Genomic DNA, 27,373 nt, shown 5'->3' with positions numbered 1-27,373 from the left:
GTGCAGCCACTCTGGAAGCCACTCTGGAAGACAGTATAGAGGTTCCTCAAAAAGTTAAAAATAGCACTACTCTATGATCCAGCAATTGCACTACTAGGTATTTACCCAAAGGATACAAATATACAGATTTGAAAGGGCACATGTGCCCCAATGTTTATGGCAGCATTATCAACCATAGCCAAATTATGGAAAGAGCCCAAATGTCCATTGACTGATGAATGGATAAAGAAGATGTGGTGTATATATACACAATGGAATATTACTCAGTCTTCAAAAAGAATGAAAGCTTGCCATTTGCAATGACATGGATGGAGCTAGAGTATTGTGCTAAGTGAAATAAGTCAGAGAAAGACAAATACCATATGATTTGACTCATATGTGGAATTTAAGAAGCAAAACAGGTGAACATAGGGGGAAAAAAAAAGAGAGGTAAACCAGAAAAAGGCTCTTTTTAATTATAGAGAACAAACTGAGGATTACTAGAGGGGAGGTGGGTGGAGGATGGGTTAAATGGATGATGGGTATTAAGGAGGGCACTTGTTGTGATGAACACTGGGTTTTATATGTAAGTGATGAATCCCTAAATTCTCCTGAAACTAATGTTATACTATATGTTAACTAATTGGAATTTAAATAAAAATTTGAGACTAAAAAAAAAAAGATGCAGTGCAATCTAGAACTTTCTTGGTTAGAGAGAAGTCAGTGCCTGGCTTCAGAGCTTCAAAGGACAGACTAACTCTCATTGAGACCTGCTCAGAAAAAAAGGTTTCTTTTAAAATATTGCTACTCATTGACAATGCACCTGATCACCCAGGAGCTCTGATGGAGATGTACAACCAGATTATTGTTGTTTTCATGCCTGGTAACACAACATGCCTCTCTCTCCCTCTCTCCCTCCCCACTCATGCACACTTACTTGCTCTCTTTCTCTTAAAAAAAGAATGCTTTGTCTGTTAATTCCATCATCTCTTTCATTTCTGGGTCTTCTTCTATTGACTGCTTTTTCTCCCTTTATAATTAACATTTGCTACTTCTTTAAATACCTAGAATTTTTTATTACATACTGGATATTATATTGTTGAGTGTTTGAATTTTGTTGTCTAAAAGTGTTGAAGTATGTTTTACCAGGTAATTTAGTTATTGTGGATCAGCTTTATCTTTATGAGACTTGTTTTTAAATTTTGTTAAGGTGGACCTAGTGTTGCCTTTGCTCTAAACGTTATATAGCTCGTCTACTGGGATGTCACCCTTCTGGGAGCTTTCCTTAGTGCTCCAAGTATTCAATTCTGGCTGGAAGGAATTTGAATGTTGGCCAGCTCCCTGGCCTTTATTCTTTGCCTGGCTTCATGGAGCTTTACCCTATATATGTTCAGATTATATTCAGACAAAACCTAATTCCTCTAATTTCTGGAGCTCTTTTTCTCATCACTCCCTCTTTCACAGTACTGTGTCCCATAAATTCCAGCTGACTCATCCTCCTGAAGCTCCTGTATTAGTCTTCTGAACTCAGTAAGACAACCAGGCTCTTCTTGTGTTTGTCCTCCCTATGCCATAATCTAGAAATTGTTTCTAGGAAGAAAAAGCATCATGACTGTAGGGCTTACCTCATTGGTTTCCTTCTTTTAAGGATCAGTCCTGTACTGCCTTTTTTCTCCCAGTGTCATATTTCATTCTTTTAACCACTTTTCTACTTGTTAATATAGAAAAGCTATCTTTCATTTTTATTTTTTTTTAAGATTTTATTTGAGAGAGAGAGAGAGAGAGCATAAGCAGGGGGAGAGGCAGAGGGAGAGGGAGAAGCAGACTACCTGCCAAGCAGGGAGCCCAATGTGGGATTTGATCCCAGCACCCTGGGATCATGACCTGAGCCGAAGGCAGACGCTTAATGACTGAGCCACCCAGGCGCCCCAGGAAAGCTATCTTTCAAAAGTGGAAGAAGAATCCCTAATTTTTTTCTTAATATACTTTATTTCTTAGAACAATTTTATTTTTTTATTTTATATTTTTTAAGATTTTATTTATTTATTTGACAGGGAGAGACACAGCGAGAGAGGGAACACAAGCAGGGGGAGTGGGAGAGGGAGAAGCAGGCTTCCCGCAGAGCAGGGAGCCCGATGCGGGGCTTGATCCCAGGACCCTGGGACCATGACCCGAGCTGAAGGCAGACACCCAACGACTGAGCCACCCAGGCACCCCTCTTAGAACAATTTTAAATTTATAGAAAAACTGGGAAGAGTACAGGGAATTCTCATATGCCTCCACACTCAGTTCCCATATTATCAACATCTTATATATACATTTAGAATAGTATATTTGTTACAATTAATGAACCAACATTGAGACATTATTATTAACTAAAGTCCATAGTTTATTCAGAATTCTTTAGTTTTTGCCTGGTATCCTCTATTCCCCTGGGGTCCCATCCGGGATGCCACATTACATTTGGTGGTCATGTCTCCTTAGGCTTCTCTTGGCTCTAACATCTTCATAGAGTTTACTTGTTTTTGATGACCTTGATAGTTTGAGCTCTGGGCAAGTATTTTGTAGAAATGTTCCTCAATTGGAGTTTATCTGATTTTTTTCATCATTAAATAGGTTATAGGTTTTGGTAAGAAAGTTCAAAAGGATAAAGTGTCATTCTTATTACATCATTTCATGGGTACATGTAATCATCATGACTTATCACTGTTTATGTTAACCCTGATCACCTGGCTAAGGTAGTTTTTGTTTGGTTTTTGCACTGTAAAGTTACTCTCATCACCATCCCCAAAGTTACTTCCAACCCATCTCCCAGTTGCACACTGTACTCTCTGGAAAGAAGTAACTGTATATGGTCCACACTTAAGGGATGGGAGTTATGGCTCACCTTCTTGAGGGAATAGTGTCTATCTAAATTATTTGGAATTCTTTTGCACAAGAAATTTGCCTCTTTCTCCCCATTTATTCAGTCATATCTGTATATCATCAGTATGGATTAATATTTATTTTGTACTTGGACTTATATTTTGTGCTTGGTTTATACTTTGGCTTATTTTGTACTTTGGCTTATTTATTTTGTTGCTGAAATTGTTCCAGCTTTAGCTACCGGAGCTCTTTCAATTTGTTCTTATGTCCCTTTGACAATCCCCCACATCAGTGTGTGTGTGTGTAGTATTTCCTTACTTTTTGACAGTAAAAATGCTCTAAGCTCATCTGCCCTAGAACTAACCATTTCTCTAATGAACCCTGGTTCCTTTATTCTGATGGTATTAGAAACTAATATCTGGATACTGGGTGTGCTTGTTGCTGTTTCTTTTAGGTCACTCAGCTGACAGAGCAAAGAAATATATGTATAAATATATATGTATACTAACCTGCGTATATGCACATAGCTATAAATATTTCTATATGAATCTATCTTTTTTTTAAGATTTTATTTATTTATTTGACACACAGAGAGAGAGAGCGAGGGAGCACACAAGCAGGGGGAGCAGCAGAGGGAGGGGGAGAAGCAGGCTCCTCACTGAACAGGGAGCCCAGTGCAGGGTTTGATCCCAGGACCCTGAGATCATGACCTGAGCCGAAGGCAGAGGCTTAACCAACTGAGCCACCCAGGCACCCCCTGAATCCATCTTTATATTAAACTAAATATAAATTCATATTGATGTCTCCAACACTTATCTGTCACCACATAGATCATCCTAGTCTACCCCCTTACTCATCTGTAATCTTCTATAGCAGTGACAAACTTGGCTTTCATCATCTAATATCTAGTACTTAATTCTTCAATTCCAGTATTCATGTATAATGGTTTCAGAATTATTAATCCCTACCTCATGGGAAATAACTTGACCAACTTGAGTATAATGTTCCTTTGCCTTTTCTTATAGTCTATACTCATTTCCAAGATTATTTAGGCCCTTTCTTTTCCAGTCCCTTCAGTGAGGTTATTTCATGTATTTGTATGCAGTTAGATTCTTTTGTCACAGTCTTCATTTCACCCTAGGGTCCCCTGACCTCCTCCGAAGTGTTTTTGTTTTAATTTATGTACATTAAGGTTCATTTGTGCTGTAAAGTTTTATGGGTTTTTATAAATGCATATTGTCCTACATCTACCATTACAGTATTATACAGAATAATTTCAACTAAAACTTCCCTGTAATTGATGCCCTCTCCAAATTTCTGGTAATTTTTTAAACTGTCTTCACAGTTTTAACTTTTTCAGAATGTCATATAATGCAATCAAACAGTATGTAGCCTTTTCAGACTGGTTTCTTTTGCTTAGCAATATGCATTTAAGTTTGTTTTTTTTTAAGATTTTATTTATTTATTTAACAGAAAGAGCACAAATAGGGGGAGCAGCAGGCAGAGAGAGAGGGAGAAGCAGGCTCCTTGCTGAGCAAGGAGCCCGATGTAAGCCTCGATCCCAGGACCCGGGGATCATGACCTGAGCCGAAGGCAGATGCTTAACCGACTGAGCCACCCAGGCGCCCCTGCATTTAAGATTCATGTTTTTGTGTGGCTTGAGAGCTAATTCCTTTTCTTTTTAATCACTAATATTCTGTTGTAAAGAATGTATCACAGTTTATTGATTCACCTATTGAGGGACATTATGGTTGCCTTAGACTTGGTCATTTTGAATAAAGTTGTTATAAACATTTATGTGCGAGTTTTTATATGGACATAATTTTCAGATCAGCTGGTTAAATACCCAGGAGTGTGATTGTCAGATCATATGGTAAGGTTATGTTCAGCTTGGTAAGAAACCGCCAAACTATCTTTCAAAGTGGCTGTACCACTTGCATTTCTGTTTTTCTTTCTTTCTTTCTTCCTTTCCTTCCTTTCCATACCATGAGCAGGAGGTCAGGGAGGGGCAGAGGGAGAGAGAGAGAATCTTAAGCAGGCTCCATGCCCAGTGGGGGCCTGATGTGGGTCTCAATCTCACGACCCTGAAATCATGACCTGTGCCGAAATCAAGATTCAGTCACTCAACCGACTGAGCCACCTAGGCGCCCCCCACTGTATTTCTACTAGCAATGAGTGAGAGTTCCTTTTGGTCCTCATCTTCATCAGTAATTAATATTGTCAGTTTTTGTAATTTCAGTCATTCTGTGTACTGGAATCTCATTTCCTTTTTTTTTTTTTTAACTTTTTAAAAATTTTAAGTAGGTTCCATACCCAACATGGGGCTTGAACTCACAACCCTGAGATCAAGAGTCACATGCTCTACCGACCAAGCTAGCCAGGTGCACTCATTTTACTTTTGCCTATTGACAGAGGATCTTGAGGATCTTTTCACATGATTATTTGCCATCTGTACATCACTGGGAGTTTTTGTTCATATCTTTTGCTCATTTTAAATTGGGTTGTTGTCAAACATTGAGTTTTAAGAGTTCTTTATATTTCGGACAGAAGTCCTTTATCTGTGTGATTTGCAAATATTTCCTCCCCAAGCCTTGTCTTTTCATTCTCTTAACAGTGTCTTCTACAGAGCAAAAGTTTTTAACTTTTTTGTTGAGTTAAAATTCTCATATTTTATTTGTTTCAGGTGTTCAGCATTATCATTCAATATTTGTATACATAGTGATCGCCACACTAAGTCTAGTTACCGTCCATCACCATACAAAGTTACAAAAAAAATTTTTCCCTTATGATGAAAACTTTTAAGATTTATTTTTTTGGCAACTTTTGAATATACAATAAAATATTACTGACTGTAGTTGCCAGGCTAAAGTTTTTAATTTTAATAAAATCCAACTTATCAGTTTTTTCTTTTATAGATTGTACTTTAATATTGTATCTAAATTCATCACTAAATCCAAGATCCTATGTTTTCTTCTGGAAGTTTAGGGTTTTGTATTTTATATTTAGACCTCTGATCAGTTTTGACTTAACCTTTGTGTAAGTTAAAGAGTTTTACTTTTTTGCGTGTGGATGTCAGATTGTTCTAGAACCATTTGTTGAAAAGACTTTCTTCACTGAATTGCCATGGTGCTTTTGTCAAAACTCAGTTAAGTAGATTAGTGTAGATCTATTTCTGGCCTCTGACCGGTGTGTCTCTTCTTTCAAAAATACATGCTGTCTTGAATACTGTATATAGTTTCTCTTGAAATCAGGTAGTTGGAATCCTCCAACTTTGTTCTTCTTTTCCAGTTTTGTATTGGCTATTTTTGGTTCTTGCCTTTACATATAAATTTTATTTATTTAATTTTTTTAAAGATTTTATTTGAGATAGAGTGAGAATGAGCGAGAGAGAGAGTACACATGCGCACAAAGTAGGGGGAGGGGCAGAGGGAGTGGGAGAAGCAGGCTCTCCACTGAGCAGGGAGCCCCACACGGGGCTCCATCCCAGGACCCTGGGCTCATGACCTGAGCCGAAGACAGACGCTTAACTGACTGAGCCACCCAGGCACCCCTCCATATAAATTTTAGAATCACTTTGTCACTATCTACAAAACAGCTTTCTGAGATTTTGATTGGAATTGTCTAAATTTTTAAAATCATAAATTGGTGTTGAATTTTGTCAAATGCTTTTCTGCGTCTGTTTCAGTGATCACAATTTTTCTCCTTTATTTTGTTAATGTGCTAAATTATATTGCTTGATTTTGAAATGTTAAAGCAATCTTGCATTCCTATAATAATTTCAACTTGATTATGATATTTTATTCAATGTATTTATTGCTGGGTTCAGTTTGCTAATCTTTTGTTGAATATATTTGCATCTATATTTCTGAGGGAAGTCGACCCATAATTTTCCTTTTTTTGTAGTATCCTTGTTAAGTTTAGGTCTCAAGATTATGTTGACTTCATAAAATGAGTTGGAAAGTATTTCTTCTTGTTTTTTTTCTATTTTATTTGTATTTGATTTTTAATAAAAATTTATTTGAGGAAGATTGATTTTATATCTTCCTTAAATGTTTGACTTTACTGGAGAAGTCATCTTGGCCTGTAATTTTCTTTATTAAATAGATTTTATTTTTATTCTTTTTTTTTGCAGTTAAGTTTATTATGTTTAGAATTCACATATAATCAAAATCCAATTTGATGAGTTTTTTTAATTTTTTAAAAATTTAAAAATTTTATTTTCACTGTAGTTATCATACAGTGTTATATTAATTTCAGGTGTACAATATAGTGATTCAACAATTCTGTATATTACTCAGTGCTCATCATGGTAAGTGTACTCTTAATCCCCCTCACCTACTTCACCCATCCTCCTTCCTTCCTCCCCTCTGGTAGCCATGTTTGTTCTCTATAGTTAGAGAGTCTGCTTTTTGGTTTGTGTCTTTTTTTTTTCCTTTGTTTTGTTTCTTAAATTCCACATATGAGTGGAATCATACAGTATTTGTCTTTCTCCAACTGGCTTATTTCACTTAGCGTTTTACCGTCTCGCTCCATCCGTGTAGTTGCAAATGGTAAGATGTCATTCCTTTTATATATATTATATAATAAATATATCTCTTCTTTATCCATTCATCATCTATCAGTGAAAACTTGGGCTGCTTCCATAATTTAGCTATTGTAGATAATACTGCTGTAAACATTGGGGTGCATGTATCCCTTTGAATTAGTATTTCTGTATTCCTGGGTAAATACTACTAGAGTAGTTGCTGGATTGTAAGGTAGTCCTATTTTTAACTTTTTGAGCAACCTCCATATTATTTTCCACAATGGCTGTACCAGCTTGTATTCCTATCAACAGTGCATGAGGTTCTTTTTCTGCATATCCTCGCTGACATTTGTTGTTTCTCATGTTTTTTATTTTAGCCATTCTGACAAGTGTGAGGTGATATATCATGGTGGTTTTGATTTGTATTTCTCTGCTGATGAGTGCTGTTGAGCATCTTTTCATGTATCTGTTGGCCATCTATATGTCTTCTTTGTAGAAATGTCTGTTCATGTCTTCTGTTCATTTTTAACTTGGATTGTTTGCTTTTTTGGTGTTGAATTGTATAAGTCCTTTACATATTTTGGATACTGTTTGTTGGATATGTCATTTGCAAATATCTTCTCCCATTCCATAGGTTGTCTTTTAGTCTTGTTGATTGTTTCCTTTGCTGTGCACAAGAATTTTATCTTGATGTAGTCCCAATAGTTTATTTTTCTTTTGTTTCTCTTGCCTTAGGAGACATATATAGAAAAATGTAGCTATGTCCGATGTCAGAATAATTAACTGCCTGTGCTCTCTTCTAGGATTTTTATGGTTTCAGGTCTCACATTTAATTTTAATTAATCCATTTTTAATTATAATTTTTTAAATTTTATTTTATTATGTTATGTTAATCATCATACATTACATCATTAGTTTTTGATGTAGTGTTCCATGATTCCTTCTTTGCGTATAACACCCAGTGCTCCATGTAATACGTGCCCTCTTTAATACCCATCACCAAGCTAACCCATCCCCCTACCCCCCTCCCCTCTAGAACCCTCAGTTTGTTTCTCAGACTCCATAGTCTCTCATGGTTCATCTCCCCCTCTGATTCCCCCCCCTTCATTTTTCCCTTCCTACTGTCTTCTTTTTTTTAACATGTAATGTATTTGGGGTGGCTGGGTGATAGACATTGGGGAGGGTCCTTAATCCATTTTGAGTTTATTTTTGTGTATGGTGTGAGAAAGTGGTCCAATTTCATTCTTTTGCTTATAGCTGTCCCATTTCCCCAACACCATTTGTTGAAGAGACTCTCTTTTTGAAAATTAATCCTTGTCAAGATTAATCATGGGTTTATTTCTAGGTTCTCTATTCTGTTACATTGATCTATTTGTCTATTTTTGCCAGTACCATACTGTTTTGATTACTACAGCTTTATAGTATATCTTGAAATCTGGGATTGTGATATCTCCAGTTTTGTTCTTTTTCAGAATTGCTTTGTCTATTTGGGGTCTTTTGTGGTTCCATACACATTTAAGAGTATTTGTTTGAATTTAGTGAAAAATGCTGTTGGTATTTTGATAGGGATTGCATTAAATCTGTAGATTGCTTTGGGTAGTATAGACATTTTAAGAATATTTGTCCTTCCAATCCATGAGCATGGGGAATCTTTCCATTTGTTTCATTTTCTGTTATCAGTGTTTTATAGTTTCCAGAGTACAGGTCTTTAACAAACTCTTTGGTTAGGTCTATTCCTAGGTATCTTATTATTTTTGCTACAATTATAAATGGGATTGTTTTCTTATTTCTCTTTCTGATACTTCATTGTGTATAGAAGTGCAATGAATTTCTGTATATTGATTATATGTCCTGTGACCTTACTGAATTCATTTATCAGTTCTAGTAGGTTTTTGGTGGAGTCTTTAGGGTTTGCTATATATAGTATATCATCTGCAAATAGTGACAGTTTTACTTATTCCTCATTAATACAGATGCCTTTTATTTCTTTTTCTTGTCTGATTGCTGTGGCTAGGACTTCCAGTACTATGTTGAATAAAAGTGGTGAGAGTGGAATCCTTGTCTTATTCCTGACCTTAGGGGAAAGCTCTCAGTTTTTCACCATTGAGTATGATGAAGGCTGTGTGTTTTTTATATATGGCCCTTATGTTGAGGTATGTTCCCTCTAAACCTACTCTCTTGAGGGTTTTTATCATGAATCTATGTTTTACTTTGTCAAATGCTTTTTTGGCATTTATTGAAATGATTATATGGTTTTTATCCTTTCTTGTGTTGATGTGATATATCGCTTTGATTGATTTGCAGTTACTGAACCACCCTTCCATTTGCATCTCAGTAATAAATCCCACTTGATCATGATGAATGATTTTTTTTCATGTATTGTTGAATCTGGTTTGCTAATATTTTGTTAAGGAAGGATTTTTGCATCTACATTCATCAGAGATATTGGCAATTGCCTCAATGGAAAAAGTTACCTAAAATACTTGGGTCAGCTTTTTTGTCTTCTCTCTTATAATTTGTCTCAAAATCTACCAGGATGGTACCTTTCTGATACCTCCAAATCATTCTTGCTTTCTTAAAAAAAATCTCTATATATTTATGTGTATGTCTATATGTATCTCACTTTTTTCCCCTAGCTATTTTCAGGAGTGTTGGTCTGAGACAACCTAGTAAGCCATTGCCAGAAGCATATTTTTCTTCTCCTTGTCCCTCTCCATTCTTCCATACCATTCTCCACTAGAATATAATGTTGTTCTGTGTATCTCATTTAGTGCTACTTAGAATAGTGCCTAGCACAAAAGAGAAGTCAATAGATATTTATTGAATTAAAGAATGAATGGACATTTTATGTGAGAAGATAGAATGGCAATTCAAAAGAAAGTATCTTTCTTATCATTTCTCACATCTAAGAGCTGTTCTGTAGCACAGTTGGGTAAGTTCTGAACTTGAACTCAGGACCTTTATGGTTCTAGTGCCTTTCTTATTAGTACTCCCTTAAAATGTTAAATAACATCTTTTGTTCTTTATTTCTGCGTTTGCAAATGATTTATTACTCTCTTACTCATGAAAATAGTTTCAATCATTATTAAAGTTAAAGAGCTTTAAGGGAAAAATAAAAAAGATAAGGACATTGGAATTAATGTTCTAATTAAGTAATCAAAATATTTAGGTATATTGGGGTGCCTGGGTGGCTCAGTTGGTTTTAAGTGTCCAACTCTTGATATCAGCTCACATCATGATCTCAGGGTTGTGAGATCAAGCCTCATGTCAGGCTACCTGCTGGATGTGGAACCTGCTTAAGATTCTCTTTCTTGGGGTGCCTGGGTGGCTCAGTCGTTGGGCGTCTGCCTTTGGCTCAGGTCATGATCCCAGGCTCCTGGGATCGAGCCCCGCATCGGGCTCTCTGCTCAGCGGGGAGCCTCTGTCTCCCTCTCCCACTCCCTTGCTTGTGTTCCTTCTCTTGCTGTATCTCTCTGTCAAATAAATAAAATCTAAAAAAAAACCCCACAAAATTCTCTTTCTTCCTCCTCCTCTTCTCCCTCCACCTCCCATCCTACATATGCATGTGCTCTCTCTCTCTAAAACATAAAACAAAAGAAATATTTAGGTATAAATATAGGTTTATAATTTTTATTATTATTATAATCCTACCAGTAAATACAAACAAGACAGATTATTATATTTTAAGAGTTAAGGTGAAGAATTTAATAAAAAATTATATTTTGCATAGTACATAAATGTTTACCTGTGTTTTTTCCCTCCCCTTCCCTTTAGAGCCATTTTAAGTGCCAGATCTAGTTATTTTGCTGCAATGCTGAGTGGCTGTTGGGCTGAAAGCTCCCAAAAGTACATTACTCTTCAAGGGTAAGCATAATTCTTACAGGGCAGCTTGACTGCAAATAATACTTCATACAGAGCACTCTTTATGAATCTGATTTCCCCATGTGTTCATTGAAATGTTTCTCATGTTGTGGAATTCATCAAAGTATATCTGAAAATGAGAGATAATACAAAGCATTTAGTAATAGAGATAATGTGTTAGTCTTCTCAGACTGCTATAACAAAATACCACTACTGGGTGGCTTAAACAACAGAAATTTATTTTCTCACAATTTGGCAAGATCAGAGTGCTAGCAAGGTTTGTGTCTTGTGAGAGCTCTTACCTAAGGTTGCAGAAAGCTGGTGCTTAATGGCCTTTCCTTAGTGCATGGGGGCATGGGGAGATGAAAAGAAGGGAGAGAGAGAACTCTCTGGTGTATCTTCTATAAGGACCCTAATTTTGGGCGCCTGGGTGGCTCAGATGGTTAAGCGTCTGCCTTCAGCTCAGGTCATGATCCCAGGGTCCTGGGATCGAGTCCCACATCGGGCTCCCTGCTCCTTGGGAGCCTGCTTCTCCCTCTGCCCTCTGCCTCTCTCTCTCTCTCTCTCTCTGTCTCTCATGAATAAATAAATAAAATCTTTAAAAAAAAAAGACTTATCTTAAAAAAAAAAAGGACCCTAATTTTATTTTATTTTTAATTTTTTTAAAGATTTTATTTATTTGACTGAGAGACAGAGTGCAAGTAGGCAGAGCGGCAGGCAGAGGGAGAGGGAGAAGCAGGCTCCCCGCTGAGCAGGGAGCCCGATGTAGGGCTCCATCCCAGGACCCTGGGATCATTATCTGAGCTGAAGGCAGACGCTTAAGGACTGAGCCACCCAGGTGCCCCAAGGACACTAATTTTAGCACATTAGGGCAGGGCCCCACCCTATTACCTCATTTAACCTTAATTCCTTATAAGCCCCATTTCTAAATATAGCCACATTGGAGGGTTAGGCCTCAGTATATCAATTTGGGTGGGTGGGGCTGTAAATATTCAGTCTGCAAAAGGTAGTTTCTTTTCTTTCTTTCCTTTTTTTTTTTTTAAAGAGTAATTTGGATAGGTGTGTATTTCATTGACCTATCATAAGGCAATGAATGTGAATCTGCACAATTGGTGGCAGTTTATATAAACTGCCAAGATGGTTATTAAGAGATGAACTAGTACCTTAAATGATAAAAAGAAACCTTTTTTGGTCACAGATGATCCCTGTGAGATTCTTTAGTATGGGGGAGAGCTTTCTCAGTAGGAAAATTGCCTGGGAGTTCTGAGGGAACCCCTCAGCCCTGCATCTTACTTAGCCAGAGGTTTGGGTGTGGAATAGTGATAGTGGCAATTCCATGACAATGGATGCACAGGAAGTATTGATAAATTCCTACCATTTATTTGTCACCCTGGCTTTGATCTTGATTCTTGGTTGCAGTCACAATGGTTCTCTTCCTAACTAGAACAGATCTCCAAATGTCTATCATTTTGTAATTTCTCACTCTATAAAAAATGGAATTTTGAAACATTATTTATGAGAATATATAATGTGTTTTTATTTTGTCCTTTTTTTCATATTTTATTCATTTAGTAGGAATGAAATGCAAAAGGACCCAACCCCATTTTCTTCATCCTAGGGCCTTTTGAAGATTATGTTTTAATTATACTACCACAGTTTCAGTAGACATATCAGTGTATTTTGCAACCTGTCTTTTGGATGTATTTTCAGCAGCTGCCACCATTAGTGATTTCAATTATGTATCCATGGAATCATATGGATGCCCTTATTACAGTGTGTTTTTTAAAGAAAAAAAAAACTAATGAAATAGTAATAGAGAGACAGTAATGGAGGATGTAAAATCGCATATAACCACCAACTTTTTACTTGATATTGCTACTAAAATGAACTTCCTCTCTAATTTGTCCTCCTCATGTATATGCACGTTTGTTTTTCTTCTGTTTTTCCTGTCCTTCACTAATATAGCATTAAAACATTACATGAATTGCTTTGGTGATGTTAAAAAAAATAATATTTACATCTAAGTAACCCTGTTTCCCTATTTTTCCATCTGAGCTGCTTTTTTTATTTAAACAAATTTTGAGATGTAATTGATATATAACATTGTATTCATTTCAGGTGTACAACATAATGATTGGATTTATGTATATATTACAAAATGATTATCACAATAAATGTACTTAATATCCATCATCTCACATAGTTATACATATTTTTCTTATGAGAATTTTTAAAATCTACTCTCTTAGCAACTTGCATATATACAAAATAGTATTATTAACTGTAGAGAGGTACAATAGATTGTGAAATCAACTTAAGGTATAATTTGGGTACGATAGACTGCATGGCTTTAAAGCATACAGTTATTTTTTTAAAATATTTTTATTGTTATGTTAATCACCATACATTACATCATTAGTTTTTGATGTAGTGTTCCATGATTCATTGTTTGTGCATAACACCCAGTGCTCCACGCAGAATGTGCCCTCTTTAATACCCATCACCAGGCTAACCCATCCCCCCACCCCCTCCCCTCTAGAACCCTCAGTTTGTTTCTCAGAGTCCATCGTCTCTCATGGTTCGTCTCCCCCTCCGATTTCCCCCCCTTCATTCTTCCCCTCCTGCTATCTTCTTCTTTTTTTTTTTTTTTTTTGCTGAGCAAAATAAGTCAATCAGAGAAAGACATGTATTATATGAGCTCACTGATATGAGGAATTCTTAATCTCAGGAAACAAACTGAGGGTTGCTGGAGTGGTGGGGGTGGGAGGGATGGGGTGGCTGGGCGATAGACATTGGGGAGGGTATGTGCTATGGTGAGTGCTGTGAATTGTGCAAGACTGTTGAATCACGGATCTGTACCTCTGAAACAAATAATACATTATATGTTAGTCAATGGTATTGTAATAGTGTTGCACAGTGACAGATGGTACGTACACTTGAGGTAAGCACAGCATAATATACAGAGTTGTTGAATCATGTGTTGTATTCTTGAAACTAATGTAACGTTGTGTGTCAACTATACAAAAAAAAAGTGGCATCCAAATAAAAAATACATTGTAGTAGTGCAGCAATGATCAGGCTCACTCCCCTTACAGTATTTTCCCATCACTTTGGTTGTGGTAAGCAAGGCTCTGCTCCTTACTGGTTCATCTCACCTAGAGCTGCTAGATCCGCAGTGGAGGCTCACTCCTAATTCCCTTATTCACTTCCAGTGCTAGCACATTGGAAATAAGGATGCAGTTCTTTTTGGCTCAACTGGTTTTATCATGTTTGATAAAGCCAGGTTTTCTAACACTAAAATGAAAGAAGAAAGTATCTTCTGACAGATGCCGGGTTTTATATACATCCATTATTATTATCACATAATATGTTTGCTTTTTCTTCTTGTACCACATATCAGATTGACTGTGTTCAAATTACCACCTAAAATGTTTTTAGGATTGGGGTGCCTGGGTGGTTCAGTCAGTTGAGCGACTGCCTTCGAGTCAGGTCATGATCCTTGAGTCCCAGGATCGAGTCCCATGTCGGGCTCCCTGCTCGGTGTGGAGTCTGCTTCTCCCTCCGACCCTCGCCCCTCTCGTGGTCTCTCTCTCTCTCTCAAATAAATAAATAAAATCTTTCAAAAAATGTTATTAGTATCATGGGATATAAAGCTGTAGGAAGGCTAAAGGGAATTTAGGAATTTTGAGGGTAAAAGGGATTTAGGAATTTTGCTTTTAAAAAATCCCACCTTTGGGGGCATCTGAGTGGCTCAGTTAGTGAGCAGCTGGCCCTTGGTTTCAGCTCAGGTCATGATCTGGTGGGTGTGAGATCAAGCCCCTCATCAGGCTTCCTGCTCAGCAGGGAGTCTGCTTGAAGGATTCTTTTTCTTCCTCTCCTTCTGCCCCTCCCCCCACTTCTGCACACACATACACACACTCTCTCTGTCTCTCTAAAACAAATAACGCTTTAAAAAAGTAAATAAAAAAATCACAACTTTTAGGAATTTTTATATTATAACAAAGTAATCTACAAAACAAATTCTTTCTTCACATTAGCTTATATTGTAAACCTGGGTAGATGTATCCATGAGTAATGTAGTGTAGTAGAAAAATCATGGACTTAGGTGTCATTATAGTCAGTCCAAGATCCAGTCCTAACTTGTTACATGACTTTAAGGACATTGCTTACCTTCCCTGAGTTTCCTAAGGTTACTGAAAGGATTAAACGAGATAGTACTTGGTATGTAGTATATAGTGTTTATTAATATTTGTCTTTTCTTTTTTTCCTAGATTAGATTATTCTCATTTTCTAGAGAGAAATGGGTTCAAGTAAGGGCCATTACCAGTACCAGGACAACAATGCCTGCTTTGCTTGATAGCAGCCCTTTTTGGAACTGTGCCATTGTTGTATGTCTACAGGATGTTTTCTGCAGTAGATTAGAATGAAATTCTGTCTGCCCTTACAGAAAAGAATCACAATGTTTTTAATGAGTTGGTAACTCATAGACATAATGCATGTGATATTTTTCAAGATGGACAGCCTTCAATAAATTGAGGTAGGAATAGTAGAGTCCCCTAATCCTCGTTCTACCTATGCCTTGGTGTTAGGAGGTGAAAGGAAGTTCTCCAGTTTTGGTGGAAGAAGGGGGAAATTTTCCACATCCTGCACTAAAATTGAACCATAGCCAATATTTCTGTAACTCCACATATTTACATTTTATGTAAATAGAAGTCTTTCAGTGGTGGCTTGGGGCTTTGGAGCATAAATTTGGATTTTCTCGTCTCCCTTGGAGATTCCTGGGATTGCACGGAATTTTCAGGATGATCTTTTGAAATATAAATTAGATATATTTCTCTTCTGACTAAAATTGTTCAGTGCCTTCTCATCACAGTTAGAATTAAATCTTTACCACAACCTGTAAGACCCTATGTGATCTGGCCCCTTGGTCTTTTCCATACTATTCCACCTAAAGTAACTGTAGCCCAACTCTCCAGTTACCCTCTTTTATATTATCCTGTTGTGTTATTTTCATGGCACTTTTACTATTAAAATTGTCTTCTTTATGTATTTACTGTCCATGTCCTCCCTCTAGAATGTAAGCTTCTTGTATCCTCAAGGTCTAGAATAGAGCCTATCATTCAATAAATATTGAATGTGAATGAACTAACTTATAAATAAGTCCTTGTGTTACATTAGCCCCCACATGAAGAATCCTTAAACTTTAGGAAGCACACATGAAGCACAGAGATTTTAGTAGATGAGGTGCATGTTTATTCTCTGGTCTTAGAGCTCTAATAGATTTTTCTCCCTGAGTGTATATAATGTTTTCATCTCCTAAAAGTTTTTATTCTGATTACATTTAAATGGGGTAGTGCTTTCAGTCTTTCTATTTAAATTGTGGGCTTTTGAAGTGATTTGTTGTTTTTCTAGGCCAGTTGATTATGTCATTATAAATACTTTTAGTAAAAATACAAATGACTTACAACACTGTAATGAGAATGTAGTTTAGTAAAACATCTGTAAAACTGCAGGAAAGTGGCTTCTTGTCATTTTTATAACTCATATATATTGATATATAAGCTCAAATGTCTAGATTTTGCTATTTATTTTAATAAAACTACTTTTGTTTTTATTTAGTCATTATTATCTTTTACGTAAATATGTCAAGTCTTAAACTATTATTTAAACATAAATGACCAATTCTCATTAACAATAAGAATGGCTCTTGAAATTTTGAGGGAAAGTGCATGGAATAGTAAACATTGTAATAATTATGCTAGTGTTCTAGATTAACAGACTACAGATAATGTGGCATAATTATTCTGAGATCAAATCTTCTCATATCCATAGTATATAAATAAGAATATGTAGAGATTTGACTTTTTTCCTAAGCATTAAAGATGTGGAGTTTTTGAATCAGCAGAAACCAGTACTTAGCAATAGTAGGGTCCAGTAATGTGTATTAAATTAATTGAAAAATACTTTCATGAGTATTTTATAGTTTTCTGAGTACAGATTCTTTGCCTCTTTGGTTAGATTTATTCCTAGGTATCTTCTGGTTTTGGGTGCAGTTGTAAATGGAATCATCTCCTTAATTTCTCTTTCTTCTGTCTTGTCATTGGTATACAGGAATGTCACTGATTTCTGTGCATTGATTTTATATCCTACCACTTTACTGAATTCCTGTATGAGTTCTAGCAGTTTTGGGGTGGAGTCTTTTGGGTTTTTCACATAAAGTATCATATCATTTGCAAAGAGTGAGAGTTTGACTTCTTCTTTGCCAATTTGGATGCCTTTTTGTTGTCTGATTGCTGTGGCTAGGACTTCTAGTACTATGTTGAATAGCAGTGGTGATAGTGGACATCCCTGCCATGTTCCTGACCTTAGGGGGGAAGCTCTCAGTTTTTCCCCATTGAGAACAATATTCACTGTGGGTTTTTCATAGATGACTTTTAAGATATTGAGGTATGTACCCACTATCCCTATACTCTTAAGAGTTTTGATCAAGAAAGGATGCTGTACTTCGTCAAATGCTTTTTCTGAATCTTTTAAGAGGATCATATGGTTCTTGTTCTTTTCTTTTATTAATGTACTGTATCACATTGATTGAAATTGAGGAAGACACAAAAAAATGGAAAAATGTTCCATACTCATGGATTGGAAGAACAAATACTGTGAAGATGTCAACGCTACCTACATTTAATGCAATTCCTATCAAAATACCATCAACTTTTTTCAAAGAAATGGAATAAATAATCCTAAAATTTGTATGGAACCAGAAAAGACCCCGAATAGCCAGAGGAGTGTTGAAAAAGAAAAGCAAAGCTGGTGGCATCACAATTCCGGACTTCAAGCTCTATTACAAAGCTGTAATCATCAAGACAGTATGGTACTGGTACAAAAACAGACACATAGATCAATGGAACAATAGAGAGCCCAGAAATGGACCCTCAACTCTATTGTCAACTAATCTTCGACAAAGCAGGAAAGAATGTCCAATGGAAAAAAGACAGTCTTTTCAACAAATGGTGTTGGGAAAATTGGACAGCCACATGCAGAAGAATGAAACTGGACCGTTCACTTACACCACACACAAAAATAGACTCAAAGTGGTTGAAAGACCTACATGTGAGACAGGAGTTCATCAGAATCCTAAAGGAGAACACAGGCAGCAATCTCTTCGACCTCAGCTGCAGCAGCTTCTTCCTAGAAACATTGCCAAAGGCAAGAGAAGCAAGGGCAAAAATGAACTATTGGGATTTCATCAAGATAAAAAGCTTTTGCACAGCAAAAGAAACAGTCAACAAAACGAAAAGACAACTGACAGAATGGGAGAAGATATTTGCAAATGATGTACCAGATAAAGGGCTGGTATCCAAAATCTATAAAGAACTTATCAAACTCAACACCCAAAGAACAAATGATCCAATCAAGAAATGGGCAGAAGATATGAACAGACATTTCTCCAAAGAAGACATCCAAATGGCCAACAGACACATGAAAAAGTGCTCAGCATCGCTCGGCATCAGGGAAATCCACATCAAAACCTCAATGAGATACCACCGCACACCAGTCAGAATGGCTAAAATTAACAAACGACAGATGTTGGCAGGGATGTGGAGAAAGGGGAACCCTCCTACACTGTTGGTGGGAATGCATGCTGGTGTAGCCATTCTGGAAAACAGTATGGAGGTTCCTCAAAAAGTTGAAAATAGAGCTACCATACAACCCAGCAATTGCACTACTGGGTATTACCCCAAAGATACAAATGTGATCTGAAGGGGTACATGCACCCCAATGTTTATAGCAGCAATGTCCACAATAGCCAAACTATGGAAAGAGCCAAGATGTCCATTGACAGATGAATGGATAAAGAAGTTCTGGTATATATATACAATGAAATATTAAGCAGCCATCAAAAGGAATGAAATCTTGCCATTTGCAACGATGTGGATGGAACTGGAGGGTATTATGCTGAGCAAAATAAGTCAATCAGAGAAAGACATGTATCATATGATCTCACTGATACGAGGAATTCTTAATCTCAGGAAACAAACTGAGGGTTGCTGGAGTGGTGGGGGGTGGGAGGGATGGGCTGGCTGGATGATAGACACTGGGGAGGGTATGTGCTATGGTGAGCACTGTGAATTGTGTAAGAATGTTGAATCACAGACCTGTACCTCTGAAACAAATAATATATGTTAAAAAAAAAGATAGTAGGAAGGGAAAAATGAAGGGGGGGAATTCAGAGGGGGAGGCGAACCATGAGAGACTATGGACTCTGAAAAACAAACTGAGGGTTCTAGAGGGGAGGGGGTGGGGGATGGGTTAGCCTGGTGATGGGTATTAAAGAGGGCACATACTGAATGGAGCACTGGGTGTTATACGCAAACAATGAATCATGGAGCACTACATCAAAAACTAATGATGTAATGTATGGTGATTAACATAACATAAAATAAAATAAAATAATTGAAAAATACTTGTATATTTTCAACTCAGTATTTCTCTGAAGAGTTAGGAAGATGCCCTAAGTGCCTTAACAAGCCATTCATTAAACATTCTTCAAAAGTTTATTGAGCATATGTCAGTATAAGGTAATAGAATCAAACACCTTTCTGAGTCCTACCCTGTGGGACTCCATTTCTTTTCTTCTTGCCTTCCTTCTTTCTTTCCTTTAGCAGATATTAGATACTGTGCTTAACAAACTGTAGGAATCTTATCAGCACTGATTCCACTGCAGAGCTCCGGTATTGTGTGGGGCAAGAAAATTCTTCTCATCCTGGGGGATATTGAATCAATGCTGACATTCGGTTGCTACTAGAAATGCAAGGATAAATCTAAGATACAGCCTGCCCCAACAGAACTCAGTCTAAAGGAGAAACACATGTGTAAACAAAGATATTACAAATCAGTTTGATAAATGTGATAATGGAAATGTAAAGTATAGTGTACTGCTTAAGAGCCTACACTTTGGACTCAGTCAGCCTGGATTTAAACTGTAGTGTATCACTAGCCATTTGGCCTTGGGCAAGTTACTTAATTTCAGTTTTTCATTTATAAAATAAGACTGTTAATAATATCTGTTATTGAGTTATTATGATTAAATGAGCAAATGGCATTTGAAATACTTATTAGCTCAGTAACTGGCTCTTAAGTGCTGAATAAATGTTAGTTATTACTGTTTACCATTCAGTGATTTTTTTTTTTTTTGGCCTTGGGGACATTAAAGAAACAATCAGAGATAAAGAGCCACATGTCTGGTGTCTGCAAGATGAAATAAGTAGAGAGGGAGAGCATTTTAAACAGTGAACAGATGTACTATGGCATAGATGTATAAAGAATTTTAAGTAGTTCAGGTATAGGAAATGAGTAGTTCATTTTTCTTGGAACAGCTTCTAGAGAGGGAGAACTAGAGGTAAGATAAAAGAACACTATATACCAAGCTAAGGAATTTGGACTTTTTTTCTATGGGCTATGGAGAATTGTTGAAGGGTTTTCACTCTAATAGCAGTGTGGGAAATGGGATATGAAGAGATTATTTCAGGTAGGAAACCCGCATGAGAGAGAAGATATAGTCATAGTACAGATGAGAGAAAATGAGGCTAACCCAGAATAGTGAAAGGAGAAATAGACAGCAGAGGCTGAATTCAAGAAATTTTGAAGGTATAAGTGATGTGATATAATGAGGGAGAAGATTAAGATGAATCTCAGCCTCTTAGGTATGTAGATGATAATCTAGATGGTATTAGAGTTGGGGTGGATAAATAATATACTTTATTCCTGATCAGAATAATATGAGAGAACTAGCAGATGAAGTAAGAAAACATTTCCTTTATTATTATTATTTTTTAAGGATTTTATTTTAGAGAGAATGTGTGTGCAAGCAGGGGGAGGGGCAGAGGGAGAGAAAGGGAGAGAATCTCAAGCAGACTTCCTGCTGAGCATAGAGTCCTATGCGGGCTCCATCTCATGACCCTGAGATCATGACCTGAGCCAAAATCAAGGGTCAATGCCCAGGCGCCCTAAAATTTCCTTTATTATAGATAAAAACTGTTAAAGCAGTAAAATGTGTGTTAATGCAAGAACCAGAGTTTACTTGCTTACTGTGTCCCTTCTGTGACAACCCACCCAAAAGAAAGTCTGAAATTGTATAGTAGATGCACTTCTTCCCAATCACCTCTTCATGCTTGTTCAGCAGAGAAGAAAGGAAAAAGGAAATCCAGTTACCTCTCATTTTGAGTTCCTCCTGACCAATGACCAGTGATTGTTGCCCATGAACCAGATAATTCAGTCCCCTTTGCACAGAGGCAGAGGGTATGACAAGATGCAAGAAGCCCTATAACAGTACTATGAACAAAATAGGAATAGCAGAAAGAAGACTGAGTCTGGGGCACGGGGGGAGGTAGGGAAAAGGAAGGAGGCCGTGAATTCAGTTTGAGATCCAGTAGTCAGTAGGGCATAAAAATTATCACTCCAGACTACTTCTTAAGTCGTATCTTTACTTTGCATCTGTATAAAGAGGATGTTGGTCAAACTAGAGCAGCTGGATAGGTATTACACATTCAAAAATCTGTACAGCATAACAATCTTTCTAGTGTATAGAGTTGTTTATCTGAGGCTTTAACAAGACCAGAGGCCATTTGTCAGTGATGCTGGGGAAAGGATTTCCTAATGAACAAGAGATTGTATTGTGACCTCTCACAACCCTTCTAACTCTAAAAGTTAGTTACAGGGGTGCCTGGGTGGCTTAGTTGGTTAAACATCTGTCTTCACCTCGGGTCATGATCCCAGGGTCATGACCCCAGGGTCCTGGGATTGAGACCCTTTTCGGGCTCCTTGCTCAGTGGGGAGTCTGCTTCTCCCTCTCCCTCTGCTGTTCCCCCTGCTGTGTTCTCTTGCTGTCCCTGTCAAATAAATAAAATCTTTAAAAAATAAAAAATAAAAGTTCATTACAGAAGATGCTCAACAAGTACCAGTGATTTGGTAACATACTAATAACATTTTATTACTTATATAAAAATCTATAGCTGCATTTATACTTAATTTTAAATTAATGGAATAACTGGATGTTATTTGAAGAATATATTCTTCAGATATAAGTGAGATTAAAACTTTTCTTGGCTAGGGGTGCCTGGGTGGTTCGGTCGTTAAACGTCTGCCTTCAGCTCAGGTCATGATCCGGGGGTCCTGGGATCGAGCCCCGTATCAGGCTCCCTGTTCAGCAGGGAGTCTGCTTCTCCCTCTCCCACTCCCCCTGCTTGTGTTCCCTCTCTAGCTGTCTTTCTCTCTCTGTCAAATAAATAAATAAAATATTTTTAAAAAACAAAAAAAACTTTTATCTTGGCTAAAATTTTTTAGAAAATAGAATGTATCATTGATATCAGTTAAACCTTAATTATTTCTGGATTTGAATTAAGTTTTCTTTTATTTTTCAGTAGAAACCATGTGGAAATGAATGTTATGATGCATTTTATATATGGAGGAACTTTGGACTTTCCAGACAAAGCTAATGTTGGGTATGTATTACTTTTTAGTGATTTTAAATATAAAAGTATTACTACTTTGTGGTTTCTGCTTTGTTGAGCCATGTTTTAAAGTACCAGTGAAGTAAAAGCTTCACTTTTATTATTTTGCCATATCTTGTGTGTTGGGAATATCTAAAAACAATGTCACCTTATTTAGAAGAAAAGATGATCTAGCAACTCACAGTGATAAGGTTAAGAAAAGTATTTGACTCAGATTTTATTAGAAAAATCTTATATTTGTTTTAGAAAATAAATAACAGGTTTTTATAAAGTAAAACTGAATCTTTATCAAATTTCAAACAGTTCTCTTACTACTTTATTTTTAAATTTTAGGATTACTCTCTTAAACAGCAAAAGAAAAGAAAAAGAAAAACCTTAAAATTACTTTAAGAGTATAGGTATCTTAAAGAACAACAGTGATTATTAAGTGCTTTTTAGTGAAATGCCATCCAAGTTGCTAAAATCATACCGGAAAGCGAAATCTACCTTGCTCTTCTAATTTTTTGAATATCCTCTTCTTTTATTGCTGTTCTAATATCAAACAAATGAAAGCTGCTCTTTTAATTTAAATATTCATTGGTTCCTTTAATTACAAACTGAATAAATATGATTTTGGAGGGAAAGTGTCATGACTCACGGAGATTAAGTACTGAAGTTTCCCCTCTGGAAACCTACGTGAAATTCTGTCATGCTCTCAACGATTGTCTGTTTCCTAAGTACCTAAAGTAAGTGTGGTGCTGGGAAATACTTGCCAGATGAAAGAAGCAATGGAAACTCTCTGAGTCATTGGATACTGTTTCTAAACCTAGGGTCATTTGTAGGAATTTTCAATATGATAAGCATCAATTAATTACCCTTCTCGCAAGTAAGTTTTTATTACACAAATTTGTTGCAAAGAGTTTTGTAACTTGTACAGCCTTTGAAACAGCATCCTGAACTTTGATATATATGTTACTGAAAATATGAGGGGAATTTGATTGAAACATCTCCAAATTTACTTCTTGTTATTCTCTACTAACCAAGTCATGTGAAAGTGCTTTCAGCTTTTGACCTGTGTCCTTTTTATTACCCATAAAGGATGTCTATTATGTAGGGAAGAAAGAGTTAAAATAATTTAGATTATTATTTTTTCTAAACAGACTATATATTATCAGGAAATTATTGTGTTATTCCTTGGTTTTCAAATTGGAGAATTAACATCTATTTTTATTTTAGTCAGATACTCAATATGGCTGATATGTATGGACTAGAAGGATTAAAAGAAGTAGCAATCTATATTTTAAGAAGAGATTACTGTAATTTCTTTCAGAAGGTAATTACTGAGTCTCAGAAATCTTGTACCTAATGCTTAAAGTCACCCATTATTACCTACTAGATTTTTAACTCTGATAGTGAATACTGCTTTGAATCTTAAAACATTAAGTCAATTTAACTTATGGGAACTGTAACTTATGGGAAACAGCTCGTATGGTATGTTTGCAAAAAACTAGAAATGAATTCAGGTTATTTAAGTAAAATAAAATTGACATGGGGTTTATTGAAAGGATATAGGAATATCCTTTATAATTCAAAGGTAGAATATACACCTGGGACTCAGTCAGGGTTTGGAAAGAAGGAAGTCAGGGACCAAAGTTACCTTCTCCATTTATCAAAACACACTTATCACAAGTGTTTCATTGGTTCTTTTCCCTGAAAGCACACTCTTCCTTCCTGTGAGTTCTCTTTATAGCATGTACTTGGGGTGGAATATATTTCTCTCAGTCTCCTCAGGTGGAGTATGAATACTAACTTTTAACTTTAGTTTATGCAAACATAAATTTATTGTCTAAAGAAAGATCTCATACTGTGCATTTGTACAGATGCCATTTTCTACATTATTCTTAGATTCTCCATTGTTTTAATTTACACTGTGACTGATAGGTTATTTTTTATTTTCTAATTTATGCTTTTCTACATTTTCTAAATTTTCTACAATGGTCATGTATTACTTTTTTTTTAAGACTATTTATTTGAGAAGGGGAGAGAGAGAGCACGAGCAGGGGGGGAAGGGACAGGGAAGAGGGAGAAACAGGCTCCCCACTGAGCAAGGAGCCCAAAGCAGGGCTTGATCCCAGGACCCTGGGAGCATGACCTGAGCCTAAGGCAGACACTTAACCGACTGAGCCACCTGGGCGCCCCCATGTATTACTTTTATAATCAACAGAAAAATAAATCATAGAAGAATTGTTTTACATCAGCATTTCCTTCTTATTGGGTACTTGAGACAACAGTATGCATTGTATGAATTTTAATTAGGTAATTTGAATAATTTGAATAACGTTTAAATTTAGATTTTTGTGTTAGGTGGGACTTTTCCTATCTCTATATAACTTGTAGCTGAGGAAGTACCCCATGTACTAAAACAGAGCCATGAATAGTTGCATATAGCACCACCTCCACTATCACCCACTCAGGGTTTACTGAGAAGCAGTTAAACTCCTCAGCTACCTTTAATCAGTCATTCATTCCAGGTTCTAGAAGTAAGGGACTAGAAGAAGGAGGGTGGTCCGTGGTGTCCTCAACTTTGTAGAAGGTGAAGGATTAAGGATTCTGATGAAAGATTTTCCTTCTCATTCATCTGCTTCCCCCATCTTCCCAGCCAAGTGAAAGTTAGGAAGGAGATAAAAGCATATCCTGAATAAAGATTAAAGATAGAGGGTATCTGCAATGAGGAGATATGTCTTATCCCTCAGATGGACAATATACCACATCTGTAAAACCAGCCCACTCTGGAGCTTCCATTAAAGAATAAGAGAAAATGGTAAGAGATTTCTTGGGAGAGTCTGGAATATGCCTAAGAAACCAGTGAGAGTATACTCAAATGTGGGGATTTCTAAAGGGAGAAGCCAGTACTAGCTTGGTTATTAGGGACAATAGCTATTATCATATATAGAAGAAAGTATGGGGCATCCGCTCCACACCCCAGTTACACATGGTAGGCACGGATCTTAGTGCTTCTGTGAAGATTAGAGGATGCTGGTACAGGGCCAAATGATGCTGTGTCCCACCTAGGGAAGCACTGTACATCATGAAGCACTAAAAGAATCCTTATCCACTGAGAGGCTAGGGTGAAATTCAGTGTGCTCCTAAAAGAGTCATCAGCAGAGGCCATCAACATCTTAATTAGAGCAAACTCAGTGACATCAACCTACTACCATGTTGTGTCTGGTTAGTTATATGGCCATCCGTGGCCCCCATCCATAGCCCTCTTCCACAAGAGTTAGACCCAGAAAATGGAGGAGCAGGAGACCAGACATGTTCTCTATTCCCAATTCCAGATCTCCCTAACTGTAAATGTAGTCAATGATGGGGGAGAGAAAGATGTAAGGTAAAATATAAGATAGGTGTTTAAACAGTACTGTGCTGAATTCCAATACCAAAAATAACCAGAAAATACTGGAATTTGCCTATACTATCATTAAGGGATGGAAAAAAAAGGAATTTGACACAGCATAGTTGCCAGCACTACTTGGGAAAAAAGTTTTGTCTTAGTATCTCCTCTGAGCTGAGACTCCTCAATAAACCAATTACATATAACATTAAAAAAAAAAACTCTCTTATGGATAGCCTTTGGACCATTGCCTCTAGTTTTTAATATGTTTATGAGTATGTATAGGTTTTTTTAAATTTTATTTTATTATGTTATGTTAGTCACCATACAGTACATCATTTGTTTTTGATGTAGTGTTCCATGATTCATTATTTGCGTATAACACCCAGTGCTCATTACAACACATGCCCTCCTTAATACCTATCAGCGGGCTACCCCCTCCCCCTCTTCCCTCTGAAACCCTCAGATTGTTTCCTGGAGTCCATAGTCTCTCATGGCTCATCTCCCCCTCTGATTTCCCCCCCTTCCTTTTTCCCTTCCTTCTCCTAAGGTCCTCCATGCTATTCCTTATGTGCCACAAATAAGTGAAACCCTATGCTAATTGACTTTCTCTGCTTGACTGTTTCACTTAGCATCATCTCCTCCAGTCCCATCCATGTTGATGTAAAAGTTGAGTATTCATCCTTTCTGATGGCTGAGTAATATTCCATTGTATATATGGACCACATCTTTATCCATTCGTCTGTTGAAGGGCATCTTGGCTCTTTCCACAGTTTGGCTATTGCGGACATTGCTGCTATGAACACTGGGTGCATATGGCCCTTCTTTTCACTACATCTGTGTCTTTGGGGTAAATACTCAGGAGTGCAATTGCTGGGTCATAGAGTAGCTCTGTTTTTAATTTTTTGAGGAACCTCCACACTGTTTTCCAAAGTGGCTGTACCAACTTGCATTCCCACCAACAGTGTAAGAGGGTTCCCCTTTCTCCACAACCTCTCCAACATTTGTTGTTTCTTGCCTTGTCAATTTTTGCCATTCTAACTGGTGTAAGATGGTATCTCAATGTGGTTTTCATTTGAATTTCCCTGATGGCTAATGATGATGAACATTTTTTCATATGTCTGTTAGCTATTTGTATGTCTTCTTTTGAGAAGTGTCTGTTCATGTCTTCTGCCCATTTTTTGACTTGATTATTTGTTTTTTCGGTGTTGTGCTTGACAAGTTCTTTATAGATCTTGGATATCAGCCCTTTGTCTGTAGTGT

General features: G+C 36.9%; 1 protein-coding gene across 13 annotated transcripts in view; it reads left to right on the top strand.

Moving 5' to 3' along the window:
• BTBD8 (BTB domain containing 8) overlaps positions 1-27,373 on the top strand; it is a 113,269-nt gene that overhangs the window by 38,266 nt on the left and 47,630 nt on the right. For 6 of the 13 annotated variants that reach the window (XM_073896311.1, XM_073896309.1, XM_025872182.2 and 3 more), the window contains 3 exons: positions 11,144-11,233; positions 22,651-22,731; positions 23,956-24,052. In XM_073896311.1, the coding sequence (XP_073752412.1) occupies positions 11,144-11,233; positions 22,651-22,731; positions 23,956-24,052 (268 nt within the window). Of the gene's footprint in view, positions 1-11,143; positions 11,234-15,552; positions 15,768-22,650; positions 22,732-23,955; positions 24,053-27,373 lie in introns of those variants that run through there. The other 7 variants (XM_073896308.1, XM_073896314.1, XM_073896306.1 and 4 more) reach the window with 6 other exon arrangements.

This window comes from Callorhinus ursinus, unplaced genomic scaffold, assembly GCF_003265705.2.
Source record: "Callorhinus ursinus isolate GAN/ISIS: 27379988/994484 unplaced genomic scaffold, GSC_fseal_2.0 scaffold9, whole genome shotgun sequence".
NCBI lineage: Eukaryota > Metazoa > Chordata > Mammalia > Carnivora > Otariidae > Callorhinus > Callorhinus ursinus.
Note: the sequence above shows the minus strand (reverse complement) of the source record. Positions and strands in the feature narration are given on the sequence as shown.